The sequence below is a fragment of the Lygodium microphyllum genome, chromosome 5 (genome assembly GCF_053477565.2).
Source record: "Lygodium microphyllum isolate KBCC chromosome 5, Lygodium_microphyllum_v1.1.10, whole genome shotgun sequence".
Taxonomy (NCBI): domain Eukaryota; kingdom Viridiplantae; phylum Streptophyta; class Polypodiopsida; order Schizaeales; family Lygodiaceae; genus Lygodium; species Lygodium microphyllum.
In genome coordinates, this window is record NC_141139.1 from 122,595,540 (window position 1) to 122,617,966 (window position 22,427).

Sequence of the window (22,427 nt, forward strand, 5' to 3'; positions counted from 1 at the left end):
GTTCTTCTCCTCCATATGCACTAGTTGCATTCACCCTTGATCCACTTGACGAAGCTGTATCTTCTATTGGGCATCTGTTTTGGTAGTGTGGACCCCCGCATTTGAAACATCTGATTCCGACGGACGGGCCTGGGGGTCTCCACCATGACGTGTTTGATCCTGCTGGCCCACATGATGTACTAGGGGTTGGCCTATAGTGATTGTTTCCCCATCTTCCTGCTACTCCTCTCGGTACTAAGGCGGTTTGTGATACGGCTGTGGTGGTCGTGTTGTTTTGGCTCCGTGTATCTATGAATGCCCCTCTAGGGGCATTGGGCCTCTGGTTCCATGAGTTGTTGTTGTTGAAGGTGTTGTTGAAGTTGTTGTTGAACCTGTTTTGATTTCCTTGTGCTGTTATTCTGCCTTCCAAATCCACCAGTCGTTCGGCCATTCTCATAGCTTCTGCTAAGCCTGTTGGCTCTTGTCTCTCCACATCTCTTCTCGCCCATTCTTGCATCCCAAACAAAAATCCATGTAGCTTAGTATCTATATCCATGTTTAGTAGCTACAGCATGATCTGCCTATATTTGCTGACATATTCTTTCATCTTTCCCTGTGTTTGCTTGAGGTCCTCCATTCATCTCTCACTTTGAATTTCTCCAGCTTTGGAATAAAGTAGTCCTTCAGTTCTTCCTGGAGCTCTTCCCACGAATAGATTGTGTGGCCCTGCTCTTGTTCTAGCAAGAGCCAACTGGCAGCGTCCTCCTCCAAGTAAATGGCTGCCACCTCCGCCTTCCTGTCTTCAGTAATTCGTGAATACTTTAAGTATCTGTCCACCTCTGCGATCCACTTCTTCAAAACCAAGCCATCCCTCTCTCCCTTGTACTTGGCGGGTTGGGGCATCTTGAATTTTCCATAATCATCCTCTAAACTACTGATATCTCCCTCTTCTTTGCGATGGTGCTTCTTCTCCTTCTTCTTGTCTTTCTTTTTACTTCCTAATTCTACTACTTTCTCCTTCTCCTTCCTTGTATCTTGCGCCCTCCTAGATGTCTCTTCTCTACCCGTTCTATCCATCTCCTCTTGCATTCGGTGTCTTTTCTCCTCTTCTTGTTGTTGAATCACCCATTCTCTATAGCCCTGCTCTACTTCTAGTTTCTTTCTCCTTTCTTCCTCCTCTTCTTTCATCTGCATGTTCCTCCATATTGATTCTAGCATGCCTGACATACCATCTAACTGTCTTTCTAGCCCGGCCACTTTCTCCTCCTGGGCCACTCTCCATTCTTGTCCCCTACTCTTCTTTCTCTCCTCCAGTGTTGGAAGGGTGACGTTCTCCCTTTCGTCCTCCATGTGGTTGGTGGTGGTGTCGACGCGGACAAGCCGCGTTTCGCCGGTGGTGGTGTGGGTCGTGCCGCGGGGAAGCCGCGTCACGTCTTCAGATGGTGGGATGTCGCGGTTGGGGCGTCACACCGGGGCGACGCGTCGAGGGGGGGGGGGGGGGGGAGGGGGGGGCGTCGCGACGTGGGGCGACGCGACATGGGGCGTCGCGACGCGGGGCATCGCGCTGTGGGTCGTTACGACTTCGATCTCTTTGGGGCACTGGATCCTTTCTCCTGCTTCCGTAAGCACTCCTTCACTCCGAGCAAGAGTTGCTCTGATACCAAGTGTGATAAACCTGCACTCGTTACGCACTCAACACGGCACAGAAAGGTAACACGATATGAGCTCAAGGTATACTCTTGTATTATTCAATCCAAAAGCGGGACAACATAGACACATCCCAGGACTACACCCTCGTGACGCCGCACATAAGAGGGTTCACCACTGGGCATAGGGAATCACACGTAGAGTGGAAACAAGGCAGGGCTTTGAGTCACTACTACTCCCTATATAGGTGCAATCGGTAGCAACGGCATGGTATAGCTACAAAGCCCTTACAGGGGGGAGGGGGGGGTGGGGTGTGTGGACACGGGGGTGAAAAAGGCTTAGGGGTTTGAAACCCAGGGGAGGGAAAGATGAAGGGTAACACAAGGGGGGGTGAAAAGGGCTTAGGAGGATTTAAAAAAACCCGGGGGTGAAAGGGTAAAAGGTGCAAGGTGAAAGGATGAAAGGGGGCTTATCCAGCCCCCTTAGAAGCTTCTTTTTAGAAGCTTCTAAGCTTCACACGTGGCCAGGAGAGGGAGATTGACACCGTGACGGTGACGGCCTGATGGCGCTTCTGTCTGGCCGAGGAACAAAGTCGACGGCTGCAGGCGGCTCCCTCTCTTCCTCACGGTGCAGGAAGAGTCCTATGCCACAGGTGGCAGTGCTCTGACTGGCAACCCCCTATTGCACGGCGGCTCCACAGCGGCAGGAGCTTCTTCCTCCTCACTTCAGCTCCTCATACTGCGAGTCTGGGCAGCGTCGTCCTCTCCACACCCCCATCGAGGCAGCAACCCCTCTCTTAAATAGGGGAGGGAGGGGAATCCTCCCCATCCTTATGTGTCAATATGCATGGGGATGGAAGGCGCCGAGCTCCACCAAGGAGCTTAGTCCTCCATTCTATTTCCCTCCCCTTACAGCACGACAGTCGGTTTTGGGGAGGGAAAATTTAAAAAAAAAATTGCATTTATCCATTTGATATATTACATAATGCTTGACCATGTCAATGTGATTAGCAGCATCCCTTCGTTTAATGATAAATCATTCTCACTTCATATAGACTATAAATGAGAATTGTCAACCCTCCATATTCACCACGACTTAGTAAAACTATGATTTCAGTAAGAAAATTCGACAACCATGCCTTTGATCAAAGCATGGAAACATGTTTACGTATGTTCATAAAGTTAAAACTTATCCTCAATGCAATTCTCTTTCTGTTTTTTTTTTTAATACATTCTTGATTCTAATTTCAACATTCACATCGGAGAATGATACGAACCATACAAGTAGTTAATGTCTACCAATCAATCTGAACTGAGGACATGATGAGACCTCCTCGTGCATGTGCTGCAACCACACACTCCCTTGCCCTCCCCTCTTGTCACCTTCCGTTTCACCTAGCTCTCACCCCCCTCCCTGTCGCCTCACACAACCCCTGCTATCACTGCCAGCTGCTCCTGCAGCTCCACCTGCTGGTCCACTTCCTGTGCCTGCTATGCCTATTGCACCTGCCAATTGTGCCTGCTCTGCCCACTGTCACCAGTGCCCTGCCTACTGTGCCTGAAGTTCCGCCTATGCCATCTTGTGGCTAACCTCCACACCTTCCGCTGATGGGAGTCAGTATAGCAACACAAAACAGCCTTCTATAGTTACTTTCCCTTGAATATATCCGTATTCTTACAAACATCGGAACTCCAATTACAATTCAAAGCAAACTTTTTTAAGTGGAACAGCCAGAAATTTTTCTCAGGAAGACTTACCCTCTTGCATTTCTGAACATGTACATCAGGTGTGCTCTTTTTGGAGGCATTTACAAGACTTTCTTACAAGTAAGACATTTACAAATGGGAATTTCATAGTGCAAATTCTTATTCTAGAACCACTGAGACACCATAAACTTCCTTGGGCAATTCTTCCAGGACAAAAACACTTTGAACATAAGGAGGCAATTCATGGATGAGTGTCCATTCATTAGAGAACGGACAGGAAACAACTTCAGTACAAGGACATCCTTAAAGTATTACAGCTGAAACTGTAGGTGATAAGGCCAAGATCAAGTAGAAGCCATTTTTACAAACTAACTGTTGGAGATTCACAAGCAAATGCTATATGTTTCACAGAATGTCAAGTACATCAAACATGCATTACTTCATTACAAGATATTATGTCAATGATCCCACTTGGGAGAATGCCAGGGATTCTTATTCCGGAACCACTGAGACACCATAGACTTCCTCGGGCAATTCTTTCAGGGCAACAACACTTTGAACATAAGGAGGCAATTCATGGATGAGTGTCCGTTCACCAGAGAATGGCCAGGAAACAACTTCAGTACAAGGACATCCGTAAAGTATTACAGCTGAAACTGTAGGTTATAAGGCCAAGATCAAGTAGAGAGAAATCTTTACAAAGTAATTGTTGGAGATTCACAAGAAAATGCTATATGTTTTACAGAATGTCAAGTGCATCACACATGCATTACTTCATTACAAGATACTATGTCGATGATCCCACTTCAGAGAATGCCAAGGATTATAACACAAGCTTGCCGTTGCAGAGTCTTTATTAGTAATAAAACAATCATATAGAGAATGTGTTTCAAACACAATTTTGAAGGGTATTCCTTTTACATGCACAGATTGAACCCAAGGTTCATGACACAATCAGACACGTGAGTTTTTGCAATGCAACTATAGCTTCTTGTGATATAAGGTTTATAGAAAGCCCACGGGATTAGTTTAAACAAGATTTTGCAATTGACACATCAAGGCCTCAAGAGTATTCTTCCTTTCCTTCTTTTCAAAAACAAAAGAGCCTTCCCTCCTCAAAAATGATTAGAATAAGCAATCTTTATATTTTCCCTACCATGAGTAGTGCAATCAGTTGAGAATTGTATCCATCTTTTGCTTTTCTTCCTAACTCAATACAAAGAGTTAGCAAGATTGACTATTAAAAATGCAAGTTAGGGCCCATGGTCTATCTTTATAAGCCTCAAAACTGGGAAGAGAATGACACAGCAGCAGCTTGTGTAAAAAGTCTTGATAATCTTCTTTCAAAGGGCCTGCCTTCTTGATCTTCCAGCAGCATCAGTCCTTTGTGCATGGAGCTTCTACCACCATAAATCTTCAAGGTCTTCAAATGAAAACGAGTGTATAAGAGAAGGGTAAAAGGCCAACACGTAGTACAAGTTGCGATGCGGGGGAGAGAGAAGAAAAGCAGTTGGTTCAACCATAGAGGCCCCCGTGATCAAAGCTTGTGTGCCTTTTTATAATGTTCAACATGGCTCGTTTGATAAGTCAACCTACTTCAACCACTTGCGCCTATGGCTCAGGGACTGTCCACAATCAGTCTACATGTATCTTTCATGCTTGATACCAGCTCATAGACACTTGTCAAGCTCTCGAAAGCTTGCAAAATCAGTTCAGAATCAGAGCCATACTTTATTTGCAAAAAAAATTATTATTTCGGTGCCCTAAAAAATATCTGACTGGCCAATAATTCAATTGGCTAGGTAACTTCCATTCTTGACTGTCTCTACGCCATCTTTGACCATTAGATTGACGTTAGGTACCATTAAACGCCACTTTTCTAGTATCAGCAAACTGACACTTATGGCCAAATGAATGACCTAGGCCAACAACTGACACAAGATACCACGAAGTACCTGTGTGGCATAACTTATAGCAACTTTTGCATTTGACATCCCGTGATTTCCTCGAGTCCGGGGCTCGTAAATTTACTCCAACCCCATTTACACCTCACATGCACAACATTTACTTAACAAGGTGATTAAAAATTAATCCACATGTTAAGTGAGGTTTCAAAAATACATGTCCTCATGATAGCCTCCTCCCCCATCACCACCCCTTCTCACATCCCCACCCCTATCACTACGGCCCCCAGCCCCCTCCAATAGGTGGGGTTCCACATCCCACTGTCCTCGCTTCATCCACAACATAGCAGTAAGAACATTACAAGCAACACTTGCAATTAGCACAAGCACCATCATCCTCTCACTCACCCTCAGCTCCACCCCTTTTCGCCTCTACCTTCATCTCCCCCGCAACCTTCTCACTGCTCAAATCCCCTACTTTGCAAATCCTAGAGATTCCTCATAAGCATGCATCTAGCATCCTAGGACATAAAAAGCCTTCACTTCAATGGACACACCATCACGTGCTAACTCACCCTCGAACCCCCCACACCTCCCCACCTCCACCTCCCTCGCAACCTTCTCAATCCCCAAATCCCCACCATCACCCTCCTCCCCCCATCACCAACCCTTCTCACACACCCCCATCACTACCACCCCTAACCCCCCTCCAAAAACAGATTAGTTTCTCATCCCACTATCCTTTTCTCATCCGCAACATAGTAGTAGGAGAATTGCAAGCTGCACCCCTAGTTAGCATAAGCACCATCACCCTCTAACTCACCCTTGGTCTCCACCCCTCTCCGCCTCTACCCTCACCTCCTAGCAGCGCTCTCACTCCCCAAAACCCCACCATCGCCCTCCTCCCTCCATTAGCACCCCTTCTTACACCCCCATCACTACCACCCCTAGCCCCCTCCAATAGGTGATGTAACGTTCCAAATTTCTTTCTTCACGTGAACTACCCTTATAGGAAAGGGGGATATTGATATGGCAATTTTTAGGATAATGAAAAAAAAAAAAAAAAAAATATATATATATATATATATATATATATATATATATATATATTCCCCTCCCCAGCCGACTGTTGTGCTGAAAGGGGAGGGGAACAGCAACAAGGCAGAAGCTCCTCGGTGGGAGTTCACAGGTGTGGAGTGCCATGCCTCTCACCACGTCGAGAGGGAGAATCCCCCTCCCCTCCCCTATTTAAATAGGAGGAGACGTTGCCATTGAGGTAGTTGAATACGTGAGGGAGATCGAGAAGAGAGGGGACGGCACTCTGCAGCATCCTGAGAGGGTGTGGGCTTCCGTGACGCTAGACGGAGGGCCGCTGCCGTCCAGCTGGCACTCAATACCATGCCACCTCCCCCTGCACACGTCCGGAATGGCAGTCGCCCAGCCGTTTCCCGTCGCCGCCATCATCTCGTACACTGCCTGCAGCTCCTCCAGGTTCGTGTAGGGGGTGGTGGGCGTCGTCACTACATCAGCCGCCACTGCCACGCTAGCCGCGGCGAGCATCCACATAAGCAGCGCCGCCACCCTTCGCGCCATATCCAGTATCTGTTGTGAGCACCCGCCAACGCAGGAAGCTTCTAGAAGGGAGCTTCATAAGTCCCCTTTCACCCCCTTAAGCCCTTTTCCCCTTGGAACCATCCCCCCCCCCCCCCATGTTTATCCTACAAGCCCCCTTTCTTTTGGGCCTTGGAACCCACCCCCCTCCGGGTTTTAAAATCCCTTAAGCCCCTTTTTTTTTTTTCCTTGGCTTCAAAACCACCACACCCTTCCCCGGTTTTAACCCCCTATAAGGCCTTTTCCCTTGGGCTTTATAAGTCCCTTTCCCCTCCAAAAAGTACTATATAAATTTCCTTAAGTCTTTCCCTTGGACTTTGGGATTACTCCCCCCTCCCCCCTCCTCGTGGTTAAACCCCTTAGCCATTCCTTGCCCTTTTCAAATTACCCTTGGGCTTTGTTTTTTTCTTTCCCACTCGTAAAAGAGATGAGAGTGTTGAGGGTTTTTGACACCTTCCTTCTCCACTCAAAAAGCCTCGAGTGAGCCTTCTAAACTACTTTCAATGGACGGTGCAAGGGAGCGACGGTGGAATTCCAAAGAAGAGTTGTAAAGCTGCTTCCACGTCCGAAAAATCACAATTGCGATGCCTCCTAAGAAAGTCCAAGGCACAACCGCGGGAGGGTCATCTTCGAGCATCCACGTGGATATCTCACCCCAAACCCAGGTTTTCCTTCCTAATTTTTATTTGATATTGTTGTAATTCAATCATGCAAGGTTAATTGTTAGAAATAGGATATATTTTTGTCCTAGATGCTCACGACGAAGAAACTTAGTCGTTAATACTTCTAATGAAACATGCAAAATAAAGAAAGCATAAAAGCATTTCTAACAATAAGCTTATGCATAGAAATGAATTATAAGATTAGATTATTATCCATTGAAATAGTATACTTCGATTAAGCCTAGAAGTATAAACTGCATCTCGCACTATTAACCCATATCGCAATGAATCATCATGGAAAGTGCAAAGCATGAAACGACTTTTACAATGCATAAACTTTATGAAATTATCATTGTCAACTGCATATATTAGCAAGAAAAAGGTTGCTTATTTAGCATGAATTTTTTGCGAAAAGAAAAGGGAAGATTAGTTGAAATTAACCTAACCTATGCCTGACCTCAAACCGATAAGTTAGGGTTAAGAAATCAATTTACGCATAGTCAACGAATCGTGTGGAAGTAATCTCGAAATTATCTTCTAGAGTTAACCAAATTGGCATAAAACCTAAAACACCTAGGCCGCGGAATACTCGTTCGGAATAAGTTAAATTCCAAGAAACACCTATACCTTAAATACTTGCCCACATTCACTAAATGTAAGGACAGTGAATTGTAATCGTAAAGTGAACTAGGGTTTGTCCCTAAAAATCTTACAAAGATGAAACTTAGAAACCCTAAGTCTAATGGTGTCAGCCTAAAGAACCTGAAGCAGATTGTTTCATGACTCCATTGTCGCATAGTACGATGCGACACTTGCGCAGCAAGTGCGGAGTCATATGGTCTTGTGATTGGATCACAAGGAAAAGGCCAAATTCTCGCAACGAGGATGGCAGATCCTTACGCAACTTATCTTGCAAGAGGATGAACACTTTAGTATCCTTCTTGAGAAAGGAAGATTAATTGGAAACTAAAGACCAGCCGATAAACTGAAGTACCCAATGAACTAAAGGTTTGACCAAGTTGGGTTAATAGGGTACGCCCTAACCCAGGATATAGGGGATCTTGACAAGTTGCAAGTCATCCCGGATCGAGTGCTAGATGCATTCGAAAGGAAGGATTCACTCCTTAGCAGTTTGCCAACAAAAACGATCAATGGAATTTGTTTGTGCTTGCTACAGATTTGAGAGCATTGTTTGGCTTTGTTTGATCAATGAATTAAAAGATAAATGGATATCTATACTTCAGGTTAAAGGCCTAAAGGGAGAGGCAGCTTCAGTTATCCCCGACTGCTTGCCTGACCCTAACCAAGAGGGTTGTTGACCGCGCCGGGAAAGTGGACCGAACCCGCCGCGAGAGGTCTCTCTGTTGAGCGTTACTTGCAGCAGGAGGACGCTTGGGTGCCAGGGGGGGCTCTGGCCATAAATCCCTCGCCGTAATCATAGCACTTGATATACAAAAGCAATGTCACAAAAGTTTCTTTTCAATAGGTTATCATATTTATCTTTGAAATACATTTATAAAGTCCAGCCCGTAGGCTTATCCATAATCCACCTGAAGGCTATCCAGCAATCCACAGGGATTACTAATCCAAGATTCTTCCCGTAGACAAGTATGCGGGCCTCGAGATCCAATCCCGAGTCACGTTGGCCTCTTGTGCAGGGCCTGAAAGGCGAGGGATTTACAGCCAGAGCCCCCCCTGGCACCCAAGTGTCCTCCTGCTCCAAGTAGCGCACAACGGAGAGACCTCACGCGGCGGGGTCGGTCCACCTTCTCGGTGCGGTTAACAACCCCCTTGGTTAGGGTTAGGCAGACAGTCGCGGGTAACTGAGGCTTTCTCTCCCTTCAGGCCTTCAACCTGAAGCATTAGATATCTTTTCATCATTTAATTCTTTGAGCAAGCAAAGCAAAACAGTGCTCCCTAAACTGTTACAAGCACAATCATTTCTAGTGGTCGTTATTTTGGCCAACTGCTAAGGAGTGAATCATTCTTTCCGAATGCATCCAGCACTCGATCCGGGATCAATTGGAACTTGGAAAGATTCCCAAGGGTCTGTTTGTTAACCCTTATGTCCTTGGGTTAGGGTTGTATCCTATTAACCCAACTTAACCAATACCTTAAGCTCTGTTAGCAGTAAATATGTTATTCCAATTTACTGATTGGTCATTTGCTTCCAAGCAATTATTTAATCCCCTATCTTGGTTCTTTTCCCAAGAAAGGTGCTGTGTCACGATCACTACTCATCCTCTTGCAAGATAAACTTGCGCAAGAATATGCCAATCTCATTCCGAGGATTTGGCTATTCCCTTGTGATCAAATCACAAGATCATGCGACTTTGCAACATGTTGCACTAGTGTCACATCTAATCCATGGGACTATTTTACCCATCAAACGGCGTCTTCTAATCCGGACCCTGCACAAGAGGCTAACGTGACTCGGGATTGGATCTCGAGGCCCGCATACTAGTCTACAGGCGGAAACTTGGATTAGTGATCCCTGTGGATTGCTGGATAGCCTTCGGGCAGATTGTGGATAAGCCTACGAGCTGGACTCTTTGTATTTCAAAGATAAATATGATAACCTGTTAATAAGGAACTTGTCTGATATTGTTTTTCTATATCAAGTGATAAGATTATGTGAATAAACCAGTGCCTAAAGGGTTAATTAAAGAAGCTAGTTGTTACATGTCCAACTAATGTGTTAGGTAATTAAATAACTAAAACAACCCGAGGAAAGTGCGGAGGATGGGCCATAGGTCCGTCCTACGGATGGGTGGTCCCGGTTGGCCGGAAACTTTTCTCAAATCACGAGGAACAGCAGGATTATCGTCAAAGGACACGAACAACAAGAGCGTTGACCTAGAGTTATGATTAAACCCGATTTACGCTGTTTTAGGGCAACAGAATGGGACTATGCCTTATGGCAGAGAGGTTAAGCTTTGCCTCCCTCTCACTTCCCATTCTCCTTGAACCAAGTGCAGCGTGAATCCGCTTCAGACCTGGCGTTTCTGCGTAAAGTAGTTCGCTTGGGTCCGACGCTAGTTGTTGTTAGGAAAACCCAAATTCAGGTCGATCCTAAGTGGGAACGGACGGAATACTTCCGCTACGTGGCAGACGCGGAAAGCCCTAGATCGTAAACCCCGTAACATTCCATGGGAGTGTCGGGCGGAGCTTTCTAGACACCCTTTCCGATGGACTGCTAAGACGTGTCCTAAAGATACAAGTGGACACGTTACAGGTGATGAGTTCCACATTCTAATATACTCTCCTTATCTACAACATAGCAGCTCTTCAAGTCCCATGGGAGGCTTTGTGTCATCATCAAGATAGTTGTTCACATATGTTTCAATATTTCATACATATATGGGTATGAAAGTATAATCGAAGTATGATTTGGACCCCCAACTGAATCACACGTAACCCTAATTTTTTTCCCAAAAAAAAACTAGAAAAATATAAAAATGGTAAGATGGACCTGAATATAAATTGTAAACATTTCAATAAAGCTTATACTTTGAAAAACAAGCATAGAAAACATTGACATTTGACAAGGGAACCAAGGATATGGGATGATTTTCATTATAATCAGCCCACTAAGATCACAAAATGTCATGAGTCATTATAAATTGGATAAAGGTGCAAAAATGAATCAATGATCATCAAACAACATAGCACTCTAGACTCTAGACAACTCAAGAGACTAAAGAGTGGAGGGTCAAGATTCTAGTCTTGTGTTACTCAAGATGACTGTAGGGAATTATAGTTTTCACTGTGTCACCTTCATTGGCATTTAAAGTCTAACGAACTTTTAAAAAAGTCTTCATCTCTTAATTCTTTAATCCAATCTCTTTAGCCAACATCAAGGAAATGAAGTTTTCACTCACCCCAAGGTCTATAGCACTTGCTTACATTGTAACTATCCCCAAGCTTTTAATAGTTTGCACATCTCTACAATATAATTTGTGTTTGCAATTACATCACTAACTGCAGTGATCTTCACTAGTCACTTGGGCGTATTGTAGAGTAAGAAAGCAAACCAAAAGCATGGTAAAACACAATCCCTACGGAATCATCATCTAATCTACATTCATATGCAAGTGTGGCACCATGTTCTTTACATGTGCTTGCTCGATTTATTTATTGGGATTTATCATCGTGTATTTTATATCACTCAAGCCTTGGAGCAAGCTCCTCTAATGGACAACTTGAGTTGTCATACATTGATCTAACAGCTTTGTGTCAGATCTAACAGCTTTGTGTCACATCAAAGTGCAAGTATTTTACTACTTCAGGTTCATGCTAAAGTTGAAGTTTTCAAGTGTCTAGACTTATCAACTGTTGCAACTTGTTTGGTGTCGCATAGAACTTTTGGGTTGCTTCATCTCTACCTTTGTATAGCTTTGAAAGAACATGCAATGTTATGGCATGCAAGTGCTTTAATTAAGTCATAAGGTCAGCAGTAAACATGCTCCATATTATAACAAAAAACAAGTCAGCATTATACTCACTCCAAACTTTTAGGATTATAGTGCATTTTAGAATCTTGCCAAAGATGGGAGGTTATTGCTGGCCTCGTAGGCTATAGTCTCGTACATGTGAATAGCTAGATGCAGTTAGGCCATTAGGCAACAACACCTTTAAACATATTACATAATTTCTCACATTTTGATAGAGATCATTCACTACATTACTTACAGGAAACAATGGTGGTCGAGCTTTAAGTGTATCCATCAAAGCATTTACCTCCACATTAGGAACCTGTTAACACAGCAATATAAGTCAATCTTAAAATCAAACATATATTGAACAAAATCAAACTGACATTTCATTTCCTAGAAACCAAATTCATGCATTGAGAAATAACATTTACCTTCCTTCACATAGCATACTAAGAATCTTACATATGTATGTGTGCATGGCAACTCTATGTAATTGGAACTTGACCTGCCATTAAGTCTGCAAGCACCTGTAAAATCTCATCTACAGTAATATGAAATGCACAATGAAATTATGAATGAAGAGTATGTGAGATGAACTTTGTTGTGAGAGTATCTGTGTTGTCTGTATCTTTGTTTATGCTAAATGAAGTGAAATCTGTTTCATGACTTCATGAATGTAACATTGCCAATGACAGTTTAGGGTTCCTTTGTTTTTTTGTAAACAAGGCATGGCTAATTATATTATTTAGAGCTAGTGCAGCTAAGCCCTATTTTCTTCTATTCAGTGCTAACCTGCCACCCTCCTATGTGGTGAAGAACGTATCTAGGGGACACCTTTGACTCTACCTGGTACTTGCTCACGGACGGCCAATGGTAAAAGCTAGGCTGCCCACACCAATCAAGGCCAAACTGTGCATGCTAAAGGTGAGGGGAAGCGAGCCATTCTTGTGAGATCAATGCATCAATCTCCAACCGTCTAGGCCCTACTACCATCACTTGCTAAAGGGTCCCTAAGGCTGCATCCCTATAGATATCTCTCCAAACTCTACAAGAGCCGATAGATTCAACCTTCCAAGCAACCCACTAAATGTGCACACACTCCCTAAGCTACAACTTGTCTCTATCCCTGACTTGCAATTGCATATGATCAATTGTCTGTCGATCTCCTCCCGATAAAGTGGGGGCCTCTACTCTAACAACTTCTGTAGGCTTTGCCAAACTCCAAAAACTGTGAATAAAACATTGTCTAGGGAGGATGGTCAGCACCTCGTGAAGACCCACCTCACGAATGGTTTCCAATCTCTAAGATAGGCATAGAACTCTTAGAAGCCCTCCTAAAAGAGAAGCTTCCAAGTCTACCCACTTGGCACGAGTTCTCGAATCCACTTGCCTAAAAGGGCCTAGCTTTGATACTCTAGATCAAAGGAAGTTCAAACCTAAGTGGTATAACTAAGAAACACGGTCGAGAGGAGCACTTACATGAAGCTATATCCTAGGACATCACCAATAGCACCTAGTTGACCACTAAAGCTCGAAGCAGCACAAAAAGACAAGCTTTACTCCAATAGGTCTAAGTTGCACTCGAAGAATCTAGCACAACTACAAACTATTGGGCTGTTGTGATATGGAGTCCTTGGGTATTTGACTATTTGCCCCTTGCTCACCCATCTAAAACCCAAGTGAACTCCCAAATCAGTGCTCAAGTAGCGATCTGTAAGAAAACAAATTGACTTGTGCTAGTTTATCTTTCTAGCTAATGCAATACAAAACAACTCCAATGCAATCTCACTTTCTTCGAGATCAACTCACCATTCTCAACATATAATGTTATATCGTCAACATACTCTATGAAACCAGCCTTCCTTTCGAGGAACGGTGGTAATGACATGATTTACACTAATTATAGCAAGGATAAAATTCACATAACCTGAAAATGCGGCATTACCACTTAATCTTGAACAATGGATGGCCTTTTGGCCCCAAAATTGTTGCCTCTTGCAGTATTTCTTTAACTTGAATTGTTAATTGAATGAAGTACACTTGAGATTTCTTCGATCTATTTTGTTATCCAAAAGCCTCTCCCTATCATAAATGACTAACAAGCCTCCAAACAAATTTGCCCCTTGCTTTGCTTGGGGATTAACCTTCACCCTGCTCCTTGGATGACAAATTCGACCCCAAATTTGATGTTGGCTGGCTACCTCTTGGAATTCTCTAAAATACTCAGACTTTAGCTGTTGAATACCAAGTCCTACGGCCCAAATTTTGAACACACTTCCCTAGGTGGTTGTCATACCCCAATTTCAACTATAAGGGTTTACAACAAGCAAAGAATCTTCAAATTCTCCACCCCAAATGGTTGTAGTCATCACTGAAATTTGCTAAGGGAAGATGAGAAATGGCCACAGAATGAGAACGACCACTGTAGAAAAGAAGAAAGAAAGAAAGTTATATTAACGTCTACGAAAGGCCAAGGTGGCCTATGAAACCAAAACGTTACATACAAAATGTCTGGGAAACTTTCCAGGTCCTAGTAAAGTTACCATCTAATGCTATGATAAACCAATTGAGTAGGTACAAGGTGGTATACAGGCTGGGTACAATTCGTATGTGTTCCAAGTATGGTGTGGAACTGCTCATGGAGCTTGGTCATCCTAAAATTCCCACATGGGTCTATCTAACATCGAAAGGCTGAATCGGCGGGGTAGGGCCCTCCGATGGCGGCATAGTATCCCTTGTATCCTCGACATGTGCCTCCTCTGGGGGCGGGGGCCAATTGGGCGTGGACGCCGGGCTTTGCTTCTTGCCGTGGCTATGGCTAGGGTGGCCCCCCGCGGCCAGGAAGTCAGTGGGGCTGGTGGGGACTCAGGGGTGGGGATGGTAGTTGGCTCTCGGTAGAATTCTGTGAGCAGGCGTTGGGTGGCTCCCTGTCTCTGCTATGACGTCTGGAGGAGGTGGTCTTTGTGGCGCCGTATTTCTAGCAGGAAGAGCCCAAGGCATCTCTGATCCTTGAAATCCATCACTCTAGAGAGTGGCCCGAATCCTTCTCTGAACAGGCATTGGAAGCGTCCCCGGATCTCTAGTACGCTGGGCACCTACATATGTAGTGTTCTTCTATCTCCAGCTCGAGCTAGCAGATTTGGCAAATCCGATCTTCTAGGGGGAGGGGGTGGGCCCCGTATCTACCTATCTCGACCCGTAGCTGGTGTGAAGATGTACGGATCTATCCGATGGCACTTCTAACTCCATGGGACAAGTGTGTATCCATGTAGCTTGGGCAAGTAATGAAGTCGTTCGGGGATATGTGCAAAAAGTGCTCCCGGTAGAAAGCCTTCTTTGTCCCTAGGTCTTCTGTAGAAGTCACCCATGTCTTGGTCGTGTGTAGCTGAATGACATTCATTCTGATGATGCGGTTCACCTCCTCCCAGCTAAGCTCCAGGTGGGAGCAATCTAGGCTGTATTGTAGTGGGGGGAGGCGGCCCATGTGTAGGCCATGTAGCAATAGCTAGGTCTCTATTCGGGCATACCAACATTCAGTGTCCCCTTGCAGTGCTAGCTGTGTGGACGACTCCAGCGTGAGTCAAGGGTACTAATGCCAAGGCAAGTCCCATAGTCGGTGTGCAAGAAGGCCACTGTTTGGAAGAGGGCCTTAGCTACGATGGGCGGTGCCCCCATCTCTACTCTAATGATCTCATGTGGCATAGAGGGCTTGCTCCACATCATCCATGAGATCATAAGTACCAGGGGTCTCTCCATCTGCTCCCATCCCTTATAGGTGGCCTCCTCCTGAGGCAGTGGCTGGTCTTGTCTGGCTCTCCTCATGTGGTAGAGAGAGAGAGAGAGAGAGAGAGAGAGAGAGAGAGAGATTTCAGAGTTTCATTGACGGAAACTAATTGAATCAGTTGCTACCCTATTCCAAAGTACATTTGCTACTATCATCTGTCCAAACTATTATCACCACCTGCTAGCTAATCTCCATAGCTGTCACTTGCTGCTATAGGCCCTCTTGGAAGGCCACCAACTCTTGTAGGATCTTCTAATGGCTAAAATTGGCCTAGAATGCCTTGTTTCAGCTATGGCAACCTCCACCAAGCTAGCTACTAGAATGACCACTTTACAGCCTTCTTCCCCTTGCATGGGAAGTTTTGCCAAGTGACAGCCTTCCTAATCCATTCTCCAACAATTTTCAACCTTAGTAAATTAATTTTCAAAATAATGATTTTGAAAATTAACTTGCCAATTATTTCTCACTCAAAAAAGTAATTCCACCAATCAACAATTAAATTGGCTAGGCCAATTTGTCACCAGAGCATTCTTGAGCAATTATTAGTTCCTAAACTAGTATTAATTAATTAATTAATCCCTAGTTCTTGATATCACCACCAATATTAGTAGCTAATAAAATTATCTAGGCCAAATTGATCACTAGGTACCACCTAGTACTTGTTAAGTACAACTTATTACAACTTTTGTCTTTGACATCCACTAACATCTCAAGGTCCTTGCCATGTCATTGTGACTTAGTTGACTTGCACAACATGTGCATCTCACATTTGCACATTTGATTAATAACTTAATCAAATGCTAAGGAAAGTATCAAAAGTTCATATCCTTGTGACACGAGTCCAACAACTCCACCACAATAAGCTTGAAGCCCCTCAACATGTTGATTCTCAAGTGACGGAAATAAGACAATGCCTTCACAAAGAGCAGCAAGAGATATGGACTATCTAATGGATCGCTTGTCACCAGAATGAGAAATAAACTTAATGATTTAATTTAACATTACTAGGATTTTTAAATGAAATGATCTTTAATTCTAGTATTCCTAGCTCTTAGCATGCTGAGCATTGCTTGGCAATGAAGGATTTGACTTTGGGCATGCAATGGAAAAGTGTGCACACAATGTGGTACAAGGATAGGGCAAAGGAAACAAAATACAATGTAAAACTTTCATTGAATTGAAAGTTTACACCTTAGAATTGAGTTAAATTTAAAGTTACTCCTAGTAAGTAGTCCTCTATTTAAGTTTGGTTCAATGAGCAACTCACTAGATTAATGATGAAATCATTAATTGGGCCTTTATCGAAAACAAGATTCGATTAAGAAGCAACTGATTACTCCTTTAGAAACTTGATCTTGGCTATTTGGAGCCTCCTCCTCTCTCATTTAAGCAACTCAAGTTTGGAGACAACCATTTTTCTCTTCTTTGCTATAAAAATTGCAAGTTCCAACCATGGAACATGAGCTGATAACATGAATGAAATTATGGAGTTTGGACAACAATCAATATTCTCCTCTTAGCATGGGGAATCCATTGGGCAACATTATAATTCCATTCATAGCAAACTATGCTGTTCTTTTTCCACGTAGATATCATAAAAAGAAGTCATTACAACACTACATGCTAAAATTCTCTCTTCTGCTTCAAAATCTCAAGCCTTGTGCACTTTCTAGACAGCTTTGTTAAGAAGAAAGTGAATTTCTCACAATTTCATCATGAGAAATACCTCCATTTAAGAAAGGAACAATGTGAGATTGTATGAGACTTATATAAAACAATTGTCTATGCTCTATGAAATTGGGTTTAAATGATCGCTATCATTTTCTAGGTTTGGTAGGCTGAAGTGTTCGTTCGCAATTTTAAAAAAACTACAGTCAATTCAATACTAATATTAAAAATGACAAGGTCATTGTGCACCTACGGATCAATTGTGCTACATGAAATCATTGAAATATAGCCATTTGTGAACTATTTTAAGCATACATTAATAATCTAAAGAAATACTGAAAATGATACTGAATAATTGAACAAAGACATCTCAAACTCACGAAATGCCTCGTCAAGGTCTTGATTCAATGGAGCTACATCAACACTATCACTATCAAGACCGTTTAATGAGGCTTCAGAAGCGTGGGACAAACATGGTGCACGCCAAGTAGGAGTCCTTGAGGCTTGGGGTGGCCTTTGCATGGATGCCAAAGAAAAACTGAAGGACATACTAGCCAAAAATATGGGCACCTAGACATCAACATCACATTGAGTACTACAAAGAAGATGATTTTTACACAAAACATATCATCACAAGAACTTAAAAAAACTCCCTTTGGGGCCAACAATGCCATGTGTAGTGCAAGATTACTCTAGCTCCAATTATGTGTGGATTTTTCTTGCTGAATTTTCTCTTAAGCTGAATTAAGTCTTTGCTAAATTTTGATTTACTCTGCTTTGGACTTCTAAAGGCCAATTTCATGGTTCTGTTGTGCCAAGACATCACCGTCTCTCTAAAGGAGGTAAGCTTCTAATTGTCTTGTGGAGGAAACGCATGCATTTTGGCTTGCTCTAGTTTAGTTACAGCAAGGTTTATACTCACTGAAAACAGTGTACAACAAGTATTGCACGGTGGGCATTACAAGTGGTTGGCTGAAAACCAGCTGCATTTTGCATGCCAATGGTGTCCATACCCTAAAACAATGATCTACCCACAAAATAACCTAGACACATAGGTGGTTGAGGAAATTTTTGCTGCCCTTCAAGAATATGCTGTACATTACTCCCTAATGGACAAACATGTTATTGAAATGGAGCTCCTCGCATATTGGGCATTACAGGTGCCAGTGTATGCAATACTTTTGATCGAAAAGATTCCCCATGAGCCACACTTGGCTGTCTATAATGCAAAGCAACCTTCTTCCCTTTAATATCAGGAATTGACTAAAATTCAGCCGATTGAGATTGCTGAATCAGCTGCTGCAAGCTCATAACAACACTTGCCAAGTGTGCCTTGAACATTACATTTGCTTCCTAAACACCTTGTACTTGTGGAGTTGCATGTAAGTAAATTGCATGCTCACCAATTACATTTTTTGCTTGTTGTCTTGAAGCATTCCTAGCATTTAGTGACTCAAACCATGTGTTGAGTGCCAATGTGCAAATGAACTCCAATTCGACAACATGTTCGTCCATTAGGGGATTATGTGCAACATATTCCTTAAGGACAGCAAATAATTCCTCAATCACCTATGCGTCCAAGTTATTTTGAGGGTAGATCAATGTTTTAGGGTATGGATGCCATTGGCATGCAAAATGCAGCTAGTTTTCAGCCAACCACCTACCCGTCCAAGTTATTTTGGGGGTAGATCAGAGTTTTAGGGTATGGATGCCATTGGCATGCAAAATGCAGCTGGTTTTCAGCCATGTATTCTAGGTATTTGAGGGAATTATCATGGGGCATTGCAGCCCAAAAATGCACACTTGCACGCATGGTAACATTGACATGCTAGGTGTTCCAGGGAATTATCATGGAACATTGCAGCCATGTATGCTAGGTGTTCCAGGGAATTATCATGGGGCATTGCAGCCCAAAAATGCACACTGGCATGTATGGTAACATTGGCATGCAGCCAAGAATGCAAACTTGAATGTTTGGTCAGTTGGAAGGCCCTACTCAGCATGTGTTAGATGCAAATGCAGCAATGGCATCACCAAGGCCACCATTTTTGCAGCCACCAATGTATAATAACTTGACACCTTTGGGTAAAGTCATATACTAGATGGGCATGCGTGCGTGTGTGCGTGTGTGCATGTGTGTTCATACACATATACATAACTACAAGTGCATATGCGCAAATAATAGAAAAGGGGACGTAGATGTAAAAGAAGTAAACTGAAAAGTGTATTGTGTGATGTAATCCATAAAATGGTGTACTGTAGCTCCCTCATCCCACGGTGTCGAGTCGTGTTGGATGCGCATTGATAGGTCCACCCTCACCCATGACATGGTCCCTTGTGCCTCCGGCTTACCTTGTACATGCTTCCTTGTTATGAATATGAGCTCCTGCCCTTTAGATGGGCCATTTTGCAAACTAGTGTGCCTTCGGTAAGTTCCATGACGCGTTCCATGTCGTGTTGAGATCCTGCCGTGTCGTGTTGAGTTGGTGGCGTCGCGATGCAGCCCGGCGGGTCTAGTGCTCATTTGGAGCCTGGACGGGGTCGTGGGAGTGCCCAGCGCGGGATTCCAAGGGCCGGACCATCACACATAGGTGACAAGTGTCTACATACATTTGACATGACCTATGGTGGGCAGGACAGCATATACGAGCAGCGAGTGGTTGGTCAATGGATATACAAGAATAGTGGTCCATGCAAGGCATGTGCTGGGCTCAAGGGAGCCTTGGTCACCAATGATTAGTGCTACTGATGGATGAGCAGATGCCTCCCACAATAGAATGGGATCCAGTATAGTAGGCTTGGATCTATTAAAAGACTAGCAAACCACTCTATTCTCACGGTTGTAACCAAGAGAATGGCCAAGATATGGCTTCAAACAGGCATGAAACAGACAATCAAGCATGAATAAGCATTCCAAAGCACTGGAACGGCTATTCCCAGCACCAAAGATATCTGTATCAACTAGAGAGATACCACTAGCCTCTTTTTCCTTTCAGATGGTTTCTCTCTCTCGATATTAGGCATAACCACATCTCAATTAACTGTAGCTCTTCTTTGACTAATTCATGCCTTGTGCTTGCTCCAATTTCTCCCTATGCCGAAAATGACAATAGGAAAAACATCATCTGCAAGCACAGCTGCAATATCTAACAGCCAGGGCCACTCACAGATGCACATGGACAACAATTAAAGAAAGACCATGTTGCTTGCCAATGGCTAATACCGTAGCACAAGAGGCTTTTATCGTTGTGTGTTGTCAAATGCAATCTGGGTCCCCAAAGTGAAGGATGTCTCATATTCATCTACTCCGATAAATTTATCACAATTTCCTAAGGAATAATACAAAAAGCAAGATGTGTCAGAAAATAAACTTCAGACCCAAACTGAGCCACTATGCATTTCAAAAGCTACCTAGACCTTCTTTATGCTTGCCAAGAATGGCTAAGCTTGTCTATAAATTAAACTTGTCAGAAGTTATTATATTAAGTTGTTTTTAGATTCCTACATAGATTGTCAAAACAGCACCCTTAGTAGGTAGCTTGCCTTTTTGCCTCAGCAAAGACTTCAGAAATTAGGAATCACATTTACAATGTGGTTCACAGTAACTGTATTATCTGAACCAGTTGTTTGAATTGACATAGTAATAACCTGACAAACAAGACGATATTCACCACCATCTGGATTGAGATCCATGTCTCCAGAAACATGCAAAGGGGCAGCACCAAAGAACCCACTTGTATTATGTAAGAACAATCGTTGACCTTGAATAAATAGTGTACCCTTAACATCCTGCACAAAAATCAGATCCTCGTAGTCAGAACCTGAACCACATCCACAATACCTTTCCACACAATAAATAGAGTCATTAAATAGAGTGTAAAGTCTCATCATGTTGAGCTTGAAGAATTAGCAAATTCAATATAAACCAAGAACACTTTGCAGCATATATGAATGCACTTAAGTCAGTAATCCCTCCAAAAGTCCACCAGTAACTGTTGAGGGAGTGAACAAATATGGAAGAGAACAACATCCACATACCTCATGACCATCTTTTCGACATGCAAAAGATGTTAGCAGATTAGTACTTCATAGTATCCCAAAGCTTTAGGGCAAGCTTTAGACTCTTCTTCATAGGAGAGCATTTGTGACTAACACTAACAAATGCTAGCATAAAACAGCAAAAGTACTCAACTCACATAGGCAGAAAAGAGGAGAGCGCTGAGATTTGATCATAAAATGTACAGCCTGAGTGACATCAAGAGCCCAAGAATACGAGTGCACCCAAGGATGAAAGCAAACAGCTGGGAGTCCTGTTATCAGTAGGGTCACAAATCTAATAGAGTGCTAGACTAGATCTAGAAGGTTATCCCCAGGACTTTGCATATCTGGCTTACTAGTAAATCATGAATTGGTGGGGAAAACAATCTGTCAGACATCAGAGGCATGAATCTTAACCTATTGATAGACTCTACCACATCAGCAGTACCTATCTAGCCTATTGTTATGTCTGCCTGGTCATCCTCTCATTCTAGGTCTCTCAGATCTAGAGAGAGCACGTTTATGCTAGTCACATGGGTGCCTCAAAACACATTGGTAAAGCATGACCAACAACAAGAGTGCCATCTTTGCACGACCCAAGAGGACCCAGTAAAAAGCATGCATCGGCACCCTTCCTTTGCCGTCCTATCTGTGTTAGCACCACATCCAACATAATTAATTTAAAATTGGAATCTCCAATATTTAGGTTATGTAAATGTTATTGATTTAAAACATTCAAGCCCTTTAGAGAAATTTGAAGAGACACAATTATAAACACAACTGATTTTGACTAAAATTCAAGGAGAATATTGTTGAGCAATGTTATATGAACTTCTACAAACAGCCAAAATGACTTATTGACCAAATGTTACAAGATATATCTAATGAAATACAATTGTCTGAAGTGTGCAAAAGAAAGTGCCAGAGAGATTTGCCAAAAGGTACACATAAGGGTGAGAAGGACAATGGGATATGAGGTAATAGCCTTCAGC

The 22,427-nt window shown here is 43.2% G+C and overlaps 1 protein-coding gene across 5 annotated transcripts in view; it reads right to left on the bottom strand.

Moving 5' to 3' along the window:
• Positions 1-22,427, bottom strand: part of EMB2410 (embryo defective 2410) — a 187,221-nt gene that overhangs the window by 103,510 nt on the left and 61,284 nt on the right. For all 5 annotated transcript variants that reach the window (XR_015690932.1, XM_087678344.1, XM_087678347.1 and 2 more), the window contains 2 exons: positions 21,046-21,186; positions 12,202-12,264 (listed from right to left, as the gene is read on the bottom strand). Coding sequence is in view for 4 of the 5 variants with exons in the window: in XM_087678344.1 (XP_087534470.1) it covers positions 12,202-12,264; positions 21,046-21,186 (204 nt within the window). In the remaining variant the exon portion in view is untranslated. The remainder of the gene's footprint in view (positions 1-12,201; positions 12,265-21,045; positions 21,187-22,427) is intronic.